Source organism: Cebidichthys violaceus, unplaced genomic scaffold, assembly GCF_023349555.1.
Source record: "Cebidichthys violaceus isolate CVI_PGR_0920_01 unplaced genomic scaffold, fCebVio1.0.p SCAF_15, whole genome shotgun sequence".
NCBI classification, from domain to species: domain Eukaryota; kingdom Metazoa; phylum Chordata; class Actinopteri; order Perciformes; family Stichaeidae; genus Cebidichthys; species Cebidichthys violaceus.
In genome coordinates this window covers 13,226,402-13,239,449 of record NW_027176318.1, presented here as the reverse complement: position 1 = coordinate 13,239,449, position 13,048 = coordinate 13,226,402, and the positions used below count along the sequence as shown (strand labels likewise).

General features: G+C 43.5%; 1 protein-coding gene across 8 annotated transcripts in view; it reads right to left on the bottom strand.

Moving 5' to 3' along the window:
* LOC137871982 (RNA-binding Raly-like protein) overlaps window positions 1-13,048 on the bottom strand; it is a 91,702-nt gene that overhangs the window by 16,678 nt on the left and 61,976 nt on the right. For all 8 annotated transcript variants that reach the window (XM_068710137.1, XM_068710135.1, XM_068710133.1 and 5 more), the window contains one exon: window positions 650-725. In XM_068710137.1, the coding sequence (XP_068566238.1) occupies window positions 650-725 (76 nt within the window). The remainder of the gene's footprint in view (window positions 1-649; window positions 726-13,048) is intronic.

Here is a 13,048-nt window from a genome sequence, read left to right as displayed (position 1 = left end):
GTTAAGTAGGCTCAGTATGACAACTCATTTATAATTTAGGCAGAGAGACAAAATAAATACAAGAGGAGAAAAGAAGAAGCTGTTTTAAATTGCTGATATTTTCGCAGGAATTCTAATTAAGGTTATTGCATTTCTATTTCAATTTAGAGTGGTGTAGCGTTCCTCTTGCTGTTCCTGCTCCACAATTACCATATCACATCCTGGCTGCTTTCAGCCACAGCTATACAATGCAAATGAGGGTTAATGCTAACACAAAGCATAAAGTAATACATTAGTGAAATTAGACATGCAATGCAACAAACGGACATCTCAGAAGGAAGTAAATTAGTGCAAATATATACGTTGCTGTTTGACAAACACAAAAGGGTCCCAGTGAATAGAAGAAATGAAAAATAATCATGTTGGCCCCACCGTCACATTAGACTGCAGTAAAGCAGCACTGCTTTGATGTGTTTGTGACCAGGAGACGTGTGCAGGGTCACGCTTAATGAAGCTCATACAACAGCATCTCCTTTGAGCTCCGCAAGCCAAACTCCAGTCATGGCTGACAAACGCTGAGAGCATTACGAACCCAATTAGAAAGTCAAGGTTCAAAAGAAGAAAGGCTGCACCTTCTGCATGTGAAGGAATATGTTGGGGGGGGTCTTACCTGTAAACGGCTGAGAGCGGCCGCTTGGAGCCGGCTTTGGGCCTGTACGGCTTCGGCTCGCCGGCCATGTTTATGTCTGCAGAAAACACAAAACACACGGACGAACCACTTGTCAGTCATTCCTGCATTACAGCGGACTTTACATGAATAAAGACTTACTGATAACACTTCATTTAACATTTACAAGCAGTAAATATACATTTAATGTACATATTCATTTAACGGTTTGTAGCACATTATATTGTACGTGTAAGAACATAAACATGTATTAGTGTTTATTCATAACTACTCACGTGAAGCAACTAGATTTCATTGACTTGACTTTTGTATTTTTAGATTAGGAAATGAATAAGCTTTTGAATATCGGACACAAAATACAAAACCACAACAAAAAAACAAACCAAAAATGTGAAATTTGAATACTTTATATATATATATATATATATATATATATATATATATATATGTATATATATGTATATATATGTATATATATGTATATATATATATATATATATATATTTAGAGGAATTCATGTTACATAAATTCAGTAACACCAAGTAAAAAACTGATTCAGTTGTGGTTAAAGTTCCCACTTAGGTATTCAGTGGCTAATAAGATTAATATCCTTCCAGCTTTTCTTCCATACGATCTCATATTACACAGCTATTAACATATTCCGTTGTCTTCATATTTTCATACCTTGTTTTTCTATCTACTAATTAAGTAGTTCTAATTTTTACCATACATTAACGATCAAATACATCCCATGTATTCTGCATGACAACCGCGCAACCTCCATGTGCTGATGAAGGCCATGAGGTGCGGCTGAAAGCCACAACATAAATCTAGTAAGGGGACATTAAGTTAAGAATTATTTTGCCCAAGTGCAATTTTGGAAGTCAAGAATGAACCTTAAAGTTCAAATTAACTCACGTCCTTATGAGCGCTGAACACACTGATAAGCAGTAAGTACGTTTTATAAAAACACTGTTAAGGATTTGTTAAAGTGTTTAAGTACATAAGTACAGCTCTGGTGTACAGATTACTATGAAGTATAACAGTTAAAGATGATTCATAGAAAGAAGTGTTGATATATACTTAAACAGACCCTTATATCCGCTTACAACCAGATTATACTGTGTTGTAAAAATCTTTATTTACTAATAATGCTAAGTAGGGAGGTTGAAGTAAAGTATAATCATATGAATTCATGAATATCTCATACTGAACATAGTACAGTATGAGAGGTATTATCAGCAGGTATTCAATGATTAACAAAATCCAATGTTTTCTTCGCTGCAGTGAAATCGAATCTAAAAAGCCGAGAGCTGTGTCAGTGAAAGAGGAGCAGCTTCCTTTCTTCATGATATTGATGGTACTGACACACAGCTCAAAGCCTTGACTGAGCACAAAGGGAACATAAAAGTACTACTACATAATAAAAGAGAGTCAAATATCTATTTGAGCTCTGCGGAAACTCCGTCCCGTTTCTATTGTGGAAGTGCACTTGTCCCGAGACATTTAAAATGTAAAAGCTGCAGCACCGCGGGACACATTCACTCATGTCAAGGTGCACCGAGAGAGACAATTTTCAGAGGCAAGGCTGGAGACCTTGCTGCCGTCACTGGGAAGATTACAAAACGAAAGTCCTGTTGCGAGGCAGGAGAGGATCCTTGAACACGTAAAAACAATGAAAAAGAATAAACAAAAAGTCCAACAAAAGATGGATGTTTGGGGGAGCCTTTGATTTATAGCTGGCTGTTCACAAAAAATATACAGCATCAGGTGAACAGTTTTATGACCAGGCCAGGCAGCGATGCTGCATTTCTCAAATCGCTATCCGTGCATTACCAAGGGTGCTGCAAGGTCCTTGTGCTTCGTGGACTATCTGAGTGGCTTCTGGGAGACGAGCCAGTGGCTTCAAAAGCAAGCACCTGGTCCAAAGTACAACACTCAAAAGGCAAAGAAGAGAAAAAACAATGTATGGATGAGCAGACGAGGCCGTATCCACGAAGTCAGGTAGAGAATGGTGCAGAAGAACAACACCTTTGAGTCTTAAAAGCAGCATTCTTACCCGAGGTGAGAGCTATATACAAAAAAAAGACAACGCATGGTGTTCTGAAGAACATGGACCGCTTGAAGTGAGAAAAAGACGCTTTATGGTTCCGGTAGCGTTAGCGTTATGGTATGTTTGACTCTAAATTAACCATAATGTACTGAATGAACATCATGCTGTGTTGAAGAAGACTGTAAACTAGAGATTGAGACCATAAACTCATGTTTACAATGTTTACTGAGGGAATAAATCACGAGAGAAGTAGAGTCATTTTAGACTAGACTTCTATACAACCAGAGGAGTCGCCCCCTGGTGGACATTAGAGAGAATGCAGCTTTAGAACCGGAGGCTGACGCCCGTTTGTATTTCTATAGTGTCTTTGATGTTACACAACTTTTTGCAAGCATCCGCATGCAGTGAGGTAATCATTTCATAGTCTTAGAACAATATACCAGTAAACAAGGCGCCCCTTGAGAGACCAAACCCAAACCCAGCCTCGGCTAAGTGCCATCGGCACATAGATCACTGGAAAAGGCACTTTCTGACACATTCGGCATTTTCTGCATGCAGCCAAGTTCTCACTATCATTTTGTAGCTTTCAGCAATACACATTTGCTTAAGTAATTTATGCCATCCGCCCTGCCCTTCACCCCCCCCCCCCCCCCCCTCCAAATACCAAACCAGACCCTGGGAGTAGAGCTGCAGTGGGGTGAACATAAGCTCCAGGCAAACTCCTGCCTCCTCCTCCCAGTGGCTGCTCTCACGAGAAATAGGATTAAACCCTGGTCTGTTTGTACACTGCCTACTTAGACATGCTAAAGCGCAGACTTTTTACGCAGAGCTGCATGACCGAATGAGTGTATGAGTGTGTGTAGGAATGTGTGTGTGTGTGTGTGTGTGAATGATGGGATTGACTGTGATGCCGATTTAGGAGATAATTATGATTTTGCTTATTAACCTGAAGGTTTACTTAGAGTGTAAGACCGACCCTTTAATTAGCCCACATCAATCCAGCTAAATATAATTGGCATCCAAAAAAACCTCCAGCAATCTAAAAAACCCCTGATCCCAGATCTTCTTGGCTGGTGACAGAAAGTGTTACTATATGGCTTCATGAGCAGCTCTCAGTTGAGCCGGATCCTCGCTATATTCTGTCCTAAAGCTGACAGACGCTGCAGATACCAGAGGAGCGCTTCAGCCCACTTGGATTGAGACTGTCAGGACGAGTTTGGTTCAAGAGTTCAGTCCAACGGAGCAATCGATACCACATTTCCAGCATTTTATGTTTTCAGGGCCGGCTGATACGGAGAAAATCAAATATCACCGTGTTTTCGTTGAGCAAATACCTCCACATTGCAGCAGCGCTGTAGGGTTGACTATTGGTTGTTCTCACAAGACATTCACACAATGATATCTTGGTTAGAATAATCATCAGTAATGTGGATATAATGACTTAAAGTTCAGATAATGACATCCCTTTACTGTAAGGCAGTCTTTAAAGCCTTATGCGATATTTTCAATATCAAAAATCTAAGATGATATCTAGTCTCGTATCTTGATCTAATATCGATATATCGCCCAGCATTAGTATTTTTGATTGGTGTTCGAGCGACAGAAAATTACTCTGAACTCTCTTGATATTTGATTAATCGTTAAAAGTCAGACAGTTCATAAATATGAATTGTTGTTTAGTCTGTTTTACAACATTGTAAACTCATTATCTTTGGGTTTTGGACTGTAGGCGAGACGTTTCAGTATGTCGCCTTCGGGAAATTGTGATGGAAATTCGTTGGAAGTGGAAACCCCTGCAGTGTGTGCTCGAGACAACAGCTGCTAACACAATCATGTTTGTCTCACAAAAACAAAATACATCTATTAAAAAGATAAATTAATAAAAAAAAAAAAGAAGAATCCAAACTGCTGGTATTCCTTGTTTCAGCACTACTTCTCTTCTCAGATCAAAGCGTACAGAAACACTGAATACTTTGGCATCGTTGCACATAATAATGGCTACCAGCAGCTTCGGTACGAGCCGTTCTCTCGTTCTCCTTCCCATTGGTTTGTGCCATTAGTTTGTCTGCTTGCTCGGTCAGACGGCGGTGAGGCGGAGCTGTCCGTGGTGCTGAACGAAGGGGGGGGGGGGGGGGGGGGTTTAAGGTCTGTTGCGCTGCTGTCTGGGCAGCGAATGAAACAAAAGGGCCTGACCTTGCCGCTGCGTGAGCCTACACATGATGCAATTTGAATTTTGCAGGCGTGAAATTATTTATAGATTTGTTTGCGCTCGACGCCTATCTTGACTTTTCTATCTCTCAGAGAGAGGGAGGGAGGGAGGGAGGGAGGGGAGGGGGGGGTCTGTCTGTTTATAGACACTGAAACAAACACAACCCAGATTAAATATTTCAAGGTAACGCTGTTACCGGGAACCGGGGAAGGGAAGGTTGTGGAGGTAAATTGCAGTGGAAAGACACCGAGCGTAAGTAATCACTGAGGACAGACCTGTGTTCCTCTGTCGAGAAAACAAGGATCCGTGACTCCCCGAAGCAACCTGCCCATGTGTTTTATTGGTCTCATTTGTTGCCTCACATCTCTGTCTGCCTCAGAATACTCCCGGCTCGTGCTTCCTGTTCTGCCCCCGGCCTCAACCCGATCCTTCAACGTCTCTTTCTTCCGTCTTCATTCCTCCCTCTCCCGCATCCAAACTCCTCTCCATCCGTCACTCTCTCTCTCTCTCTCTTTCCCTCTCAAGTCCTTCACTCCTCCGTGTGCACCGAGGAAGCTCATTATGAGACATTTCAGCGCCGAGCATCACCTGTGGGGCCTTTCTCTATTCCGACACCTGTGTCGACAACGAAAGCTTTGCAAGTCTTATTTCTCCCCTCCTTTCATTAGCGAGGGATGAATAACAGCCCGAGCTAGTGGAAGGCGAGGCTTTGAATAAATCAAGGCTGTAAACTCAGCCATATGGCGACATATTGCAGGGGAATCACTGGGATGAGAAAGCACTCCTGTGAAAATCAACAAGACCCAAAAACATAAGGAGAGGGTGAGTCTCGTGAGAACGCGGGGAGCAGGAATACGAATGAAGCACTGGAGCAGCCGCAAAAAAGCTGCTGCTCCCGCCGAAGACGCAACAAATCTGACTGTAATCTGTCTTGTTCTGCGTTTCTGCGACCTACCCTTTTTGTCTTCCTCTGACACAAAGAAAGAGAAAGAACCGGCTAATAGCCCAAGGCTTCAGAGGGAAGCTAACAAGCGCGGGTCACCGCAAGGTCTCAGAGACGAAGAGACGGATAGATCGCACCACGTCAGCCGGAGAACCTCTTTGTATCGGTGCGGGCAGAGTGTTGGGAGGACGGAGAGATTCACGGAAATCTATGTCTCCAGCGAGACGCTGTTCTCATCAGCTAGAACTCAATGCTACTGGAATAAAGACAGTTCAATCACTCGGCCTTTTAGCTCGTTTGCACAGGCTTTTCTTTTAAATGTGGCGATAAAAGACTGTTGTCTAAACACGCGGAAAGCCACATCCACCAAAGTAATCAAGATTAAAACGTTCAAAACTGCATTACTCATGAGTAAACACCGACGCAACACCATTTTCATCGGGAGAGGAAACTCCAGTCTTACAGCAAATTACACAGACTACACGGCTGAAAACGCACCAGAAGCAGTCATTTGCACGTCAAACTCCGTTGCTTTGATGTCCGATTTTCTCAGCAGTTACAGAAAACCCAGCAACCAAAACACAGCTGATTTTTATTGGTTTCTGCTGCCGCAAATGACCTGTCAGCACACCTGCTGCGGTGCAGCACAGAAGCTATAATTGGCAAAAAAACAACAATTCATGGGAGTCCATTATCACCTTAAATAGGCCTGGGCCGTCACACAGAGCCTGGAAATAAACAGGCGCAAACGTGCCTTTTACTAGCTGTTGTGCAGTTGGTTGGTAGATTTTTTTTTTTTGGAGAATATATCAGACATGTTTGAGTGAATGCCTCGATAGTAAATCAATATTTTTAAATGACAATCGGTGCTTTTACTCACGAGAACATTTATACTGCTGAATCAATGTGAAATTGAGTTGGAAGATATTTTGGCGATCCAGGATTCTTATCTTGGTCCCTATCACCCAGTACTACGACAAACTGATGGGAAAAGTATGCATTCTCAGAGCCAAATGATTAAATATAATACTGTAAACCAATGGCATCATTAGATTGTCCAGAAGCCCAACGTTTCTTTGACCAAAGCATTGAGGATTTCATTATTTTGGAACAGAAATGTCAGCTCACTCATGCAGCTATGTCAAAGGGATGAAATAATGAACTTTAATATTTAATTCATAGGTGATTTGCTCCCTAAATCACCCTGCCGCCATCAAAGACCAAAAGAGCTGATCGCCTAAGAAGCTCCGCCGTCGTACGGCAGACATGCGGCAACACGGCGACCAGGTGATCGAGTGCAACGAACTCCCCTTCAGACGCATCAGCGGGGACCTCCAGCGAATGACAAATGGCTTCCTTTCTTTTCCAAGAACAGCGGGAAATTCCCCACGGACCACAGCCGACGGCCTCGGCAAACACATTTGTCGCTTTTCTTTTCCCTTTTCGAGGAGGCGAGAATGAAAGGAAAGAACATACAAGCGCCGACCGAACGCTTGATGAGATAAACATTAAAGGGTAGAGAAAGAGAAAGAAAGAAAGCGGGACGCAGAGGGAGCTGCCGATCATCTCCTCGTGGAACCAGAAAACTCGGGCGGCAAACTCCCCGATGAATTGAACAAAGTGACTAATCATGCAAATTGCTCCTCAGAGAGGAGAGCAAAGACACAAGGAGGAGCTGAATGGAGCAGGTGATGGACGTGCAGATCCGTCTCTTCATCGTGACCTCCAGGAGCGGCCCCGGCTGGTGGAGATACACCTTCTGCTTTTGATGAAACCAATTATTGCAGGCATTAACTGACAGCTTAATTGAAATCCCAGAGTGAATTACAATCGATTACGCCATTTACAGCGGCTCTTCAGGCTGAATCACACCTTCACTCGGAGACAAAACGTTCTGGCTTTCCTGTGTCCGCCGAGCTTAAAAATCGAGGTCAGGAGCACCGCGGTCCCTCCAAACCGAAACAGCCAATTACTCTTTTTTTTTCTTTCTATTCTCTCAACAGAGAGGCGGCTTGTTTACTGACACGTCTCAACAACAGGAGGCCACCGCCGTGGACGGCCGATGTCTAATATATGGAAAGACAGCGTGGCGAGGAGACGGAGAGGCCATCTGCATATCAAAGCCGCTCTCCTTGATCCAACATCTAACGCGGCTCCTCAGGAGAACCTCCAGGTGAAGGCACGTGGAATTCAGGCAGTTCACACATCGAACTCTTTGGTAAGTTTTTGGAAGAACGTCAGAACAATTTTGGAGTTCATTACATGAGCCATTTCATTTAATTGAATAGAGTAGATTATGCTGATTTGCACCGCGAGACACAGTATATTGCTTTAATATCTCTGGTTGATTATGTTTTTTTTTTAAGTGAGCAATGTTGCAAATCAACGAGCAACTATGAACTGCTTTCTGGAGATATTGGATTGTAATGTGATTTTTAGGGTCTATGTGATAAAGTGCTTTCATTTGACAGATGTTTCATTTGCTGGATTTCCCTAAAACTGAAATTCTTGTCTTCGTTAATAATTCTATCACAATATACATACATGTTTTGATACAAAATTACATTGGAACTTAAAAATGAGCCACGTGAGGATGTCCCACTGGACATTGTTCTCTATATTTCATAGCCAAAAAGATGACTTGATTAATTGAGACAATAGCCAAAAGATGATTACAATGATTGGTAGATGCAGCTCTACATTACATATACTGTGATGTGAGGATTTTGTCGACTAATCGATTTGTTTCTCCACTTTAAATCTCGTGTTCATAGGTGGCTTGTAAAAAAAAAAGTAATTGAGCAAGAAAAATAAATAAATCACTCATCAATTAAAATGAATCTTAGTTGATTGAGACCAAAACAGCTGATTAGTTGACTAACCGACTGAAAGAGGAAGCCCGACCCACTATCATCCACCACTGCTCTAACGTGTTATTAAAGGCACAGTGACATGAACAATCATTACAATCGCTGTCTGTTCATTTTGTGCATCATGAGTCACACTTAGTAATGTAGCGCAAGAATAAGTACGCAGTTAAGATTCCCAGCCGTTCGTTCCAACTTTCAAGGTGACACGAGCTTCAGGTTTTTTTTAGCTCCAAATATCCGCCTTCAAAACAAAGCTTTGTCTCAGCAGCTGCATTTTATTATGAGCAGAAAACAATGGATAGTGTTCAAATATATAACGGTGGACAGCTGAGCTACATGCAGAGGACACACAGCTGGATTTACGGCACTAAATGATGTAAACTGGTTATTTTCTTTATTGAATCCGTAAAAAGAAAATATGACTCAGTTTAATATTACATTTATAAAAGACAGCAAACAACAGAGGTCTGACAAATGTCCATCAGCAGTTCTCAAAGGTGAAGTTTGGAAATAGTTTGCTGTCCGACCGTCAGTCCAGAGATGAGTAAGTATTATAAAACCGAGCCCGTTCTTTCACTCCGTTCTTTTCTCCTTACACGCACCAACTGTCTATTTGTTGAGATAAACATTAAAGGCCGCCCATCTTCACCAGGACTCCCTAAAAGAAGGAGTATCGTATCTCAATGGGGACGTTTCTGGTGAAATAAAGGATGAATTGAATAAGAATAAGAAAGCGGGACGCAGAGGGAGCTGCCCATCATCTCGTCATGGCGCCAATCTCCCCAACGTCTTAATTAACGGAACAAAGCAACAAATCATGCAAATTGCTCCTCGGCGGGAGAGAGACAAAAGCAAAGAGACATGAAGGGAGCGGAATCAAGCAGGTGATGGACGTGCAGGAGGGACAGGTGTGGCAAACGCGTCTCAGCTCTAGCGTCACTTTGGACGTCTTTGACACGAACTCCTCGCTGTGTTGAGAAGCCGGACCGCTCCGTGAGAGAGGCAGGCGGTCTGAGATGAAGGAGTTGTGCCTCATGAAAAGGCCTGTCTGGTGTGGGCAGCGTAGAACTGCAGATAGGCCTTTTATCTCTGCTCCTCTGATGTAGTTCTGAGGACTGATGGAGGCCGTGCTGCAGGTGCAACTACAGCCACGGATTTCCCCGAAGTCTCAGAGTGAATTAAAGTCAAACATGCCATTCACAGTGGATCTTCACAATGTGTTCACTTTACTCTCAGACAGACAATACATTCAAATATGTAATCTATGAAAGCAAAGTGTCAATCACAGGTTCCCAAAGCCCAAAGTGATGCTTCATTTACAACCGTTTTAAACATAGAAGAGGCTCATATTGTGGAACTCTGGACCAGCCATAGTTTGAAATGTATGGCTAGGTAAATGACCAAATGACTTAAATCATGATTATTGATTTTACTGAATTATTAATTTACAAATGGTTATCAAACGTAAAAATCAAGAAACCTTAGAAATTGTCTTTCTTTGTGGCTTTAATGGCACATCTGCGTAGGGCTTCAACGTATGATATCAGTCCATTATTTACTAATTACACGTTTGGTTCATAAAATGTCAGAAAAGAGATAATTAACCCCAAAGTTGACGTCTCAAATTGCTGTTTTTCTCAAACCAATACCTCGAGGTCCTATATTTAGGTAAATATCATAGAAAATGTTCCCATTTTAAAGGCTTTTTTGGGGGCAATTTTGCTGAAGATAAAGACATAAATCGATAATCCAAATAGTAGCCGATCAATTGTTTCATTTCTACTTAGATAATGTAAGAATTTCCCAGACTCCTCCTCTTCCCTGGCTTGACACGGATAACCAGTGCCTTTTTAAAAAAAAATCCCATCCACACATCTCAGCGAACATCCCATAATGAAACTGGAGCATCTCTCGCCGCAAACACTGGAGTGCGACGTTCCGTCTGCAGCGCCGGCTCTCCCGAGGCTTCACGGCACCAAAGTCCGAGGGGATCAGCTCGTAATCCGCGGGCCCTTCAGGCACCGGCGGAACAGATAAAGGCACGGCATCGGTTTGAGATCACATCCCTCTGTGTGGACTGTAACATCCCCAGTGAGCTGCCTCGCGCGAGTCAACAATGATGCACTTCAGGAAGCGGACGATTCGGGTGTCTGAACACGTTGGGAAGCTCAGCGGTGGAGAGCGAGGCGCGGAAAAAAAACAAACAACCCGACACTTGGCAGTCAGACGGCGTCACACTGAGAACGAGTGTTTCCTCTGAGAAAACAAATCCCACTGACACACACCTCGATGTGAAACGATGCAAAGTCAAAATATCGTGCATATCGTCATCTTTAAAATACGCCCTTATATGGAATTCCATAGTACGTCTGTGTCACCATGAATACTCCCGTGTGAATTAAATACTTTCTCATTCAATTAAGAACTTCGGTGCAAAATAATCAGATTTGAGTTAGCATGCGCTTGTTATTATCGGTTTAGACAACGTATCGCGATATATATGATTTCATCACGATACGATTCCATTGAAAGACGATAGATGATCACATTGAAATACCTCCCGGCCGTACTTGTGAGTTGATGTAAATGGACCGGATCGTGTCAGATGGGCGTACGATATCGTCTCGTATCGAATCCAAAATCGTATCGCAGGCAGATTTTGTGACGTCAGCATATATCGTATCGTCGTCCAAAGAATCGATTTACAGCCCCTAACTATCAGGCCATCGCCATCGACCTTTCCTTACTACGGCCCAAGAAGAGAATTACAGCCCGAGAGAAATCTGACGGGCGGGTTGCTGGCCCACATGCATGAATATGCGATGCGCTCTCGCTGCTCGCCTCTCAGATGTCACGTCCTCGCCGCACCGGGGAGCGTGAGACAGGGAGACAGAGTGAGAGGTTACAAGTCCTCCAATTATTTCAGCGTGCTTGCCGTGACACTCGACGGACCTTCACTTCACCATCCTCACACCGCTGCAGTCGTATCTGTCCAACGAGCACTAGATCCAATATTCATACACGCCATTCACCCAAGCCTGTTGCTCAAAATATTCTGCTTCTTCACCATAAGACAAAAACCCCACAAAAAAAATCTGCCATTTTGCCACATTGTTCCCCTCCCAAAAGCTTATTGCACAGAGGAATACGGATAATAAAGTGTAATTTGCTTCTGAGTGCCGGTGTTTTTCTCTGTGTATTAGCGCTTGTACGTGTGTGTGTGTGTGTGTGTGTGTGTGTGTGTGTGTGTGTGTGTGTGTGTGTGTGTGTGTGTGTGTGTGTGTTTCACTGAATGCTCGTCTTTATGTCACACTGATCGGCGCTTCTCCTGGCAACAGTCCAAACAGTGGAGCTGCTGGTGGTGGGGAGAGGCGAGGACTCCGGGGAGCGACATCTTGTGACAACTCTGTCACATAATTTCATCATGTAGCATCGATCGAGGAGTCTCATTAGGTCCTCTCTGACAGATAAAAATCACATTTTCCAGGACAGAGCGGAGTGTGATGTGGTTGCTTGTCAGGGTCAAAAAAAAAAAAAAAAAAAAAAGGCATGGAAGCACAGCTGGTGCATTTTTGAAAGCGTAGCAACTGCATCTTCGGGTGGCGACATGATTTGTATTCCTTCCCATGGACACGCAAACGGAAATTTTGGGGGACAGAAATGGAGCTAAGCTGAGAAGAAGTGTAGCCTGCGAGGCAGAGAGACACACTCACACATACAACCACGACTGCCCTTGACACATGGCTTAAGATACATGGAGGACATCTGACAGAAGACGTAACAGCCTGCCCCTTGTGGCCCCCCCCCCCCCTCCTTCCACCATCAGCAGCACACAAATAAAGCCACAAACGAACATCTGCAGCACAGAGAGAGACACACACATTCATTTGTCACGCGCCGCAGCTTTTCCGTCGCGACGCAAATTGCGAACCGAGACGAGACGAGAGAGAGAGAAGGCCCCAGATGAAAGAGAACGACGAGCCGCACGGCTAAAGAGCGCGAGTCCAAAAGGGGAAGTTGTGCGATCGGTTTTTCATCAGGCTTCACGGTGTTCCTGTGCTTGACGATGAACTGTACACACACACACACACACACACACACACACACACACACATACGTGCACGGAGAAGAAATCCCCGGTGGTGCAGACGGCTGGAACCGCATCCGATCTCCAAAGATTCCTGAGCTGCAAAAATCTTAAATATTGATGGACTTCAATTCAAACGCTGGAGCTCATGCCCACGAGAGAAGGGGCCCAGAGGTTTTCACATCTCCAAATGATATTCATCACAATAGGCAACATCAT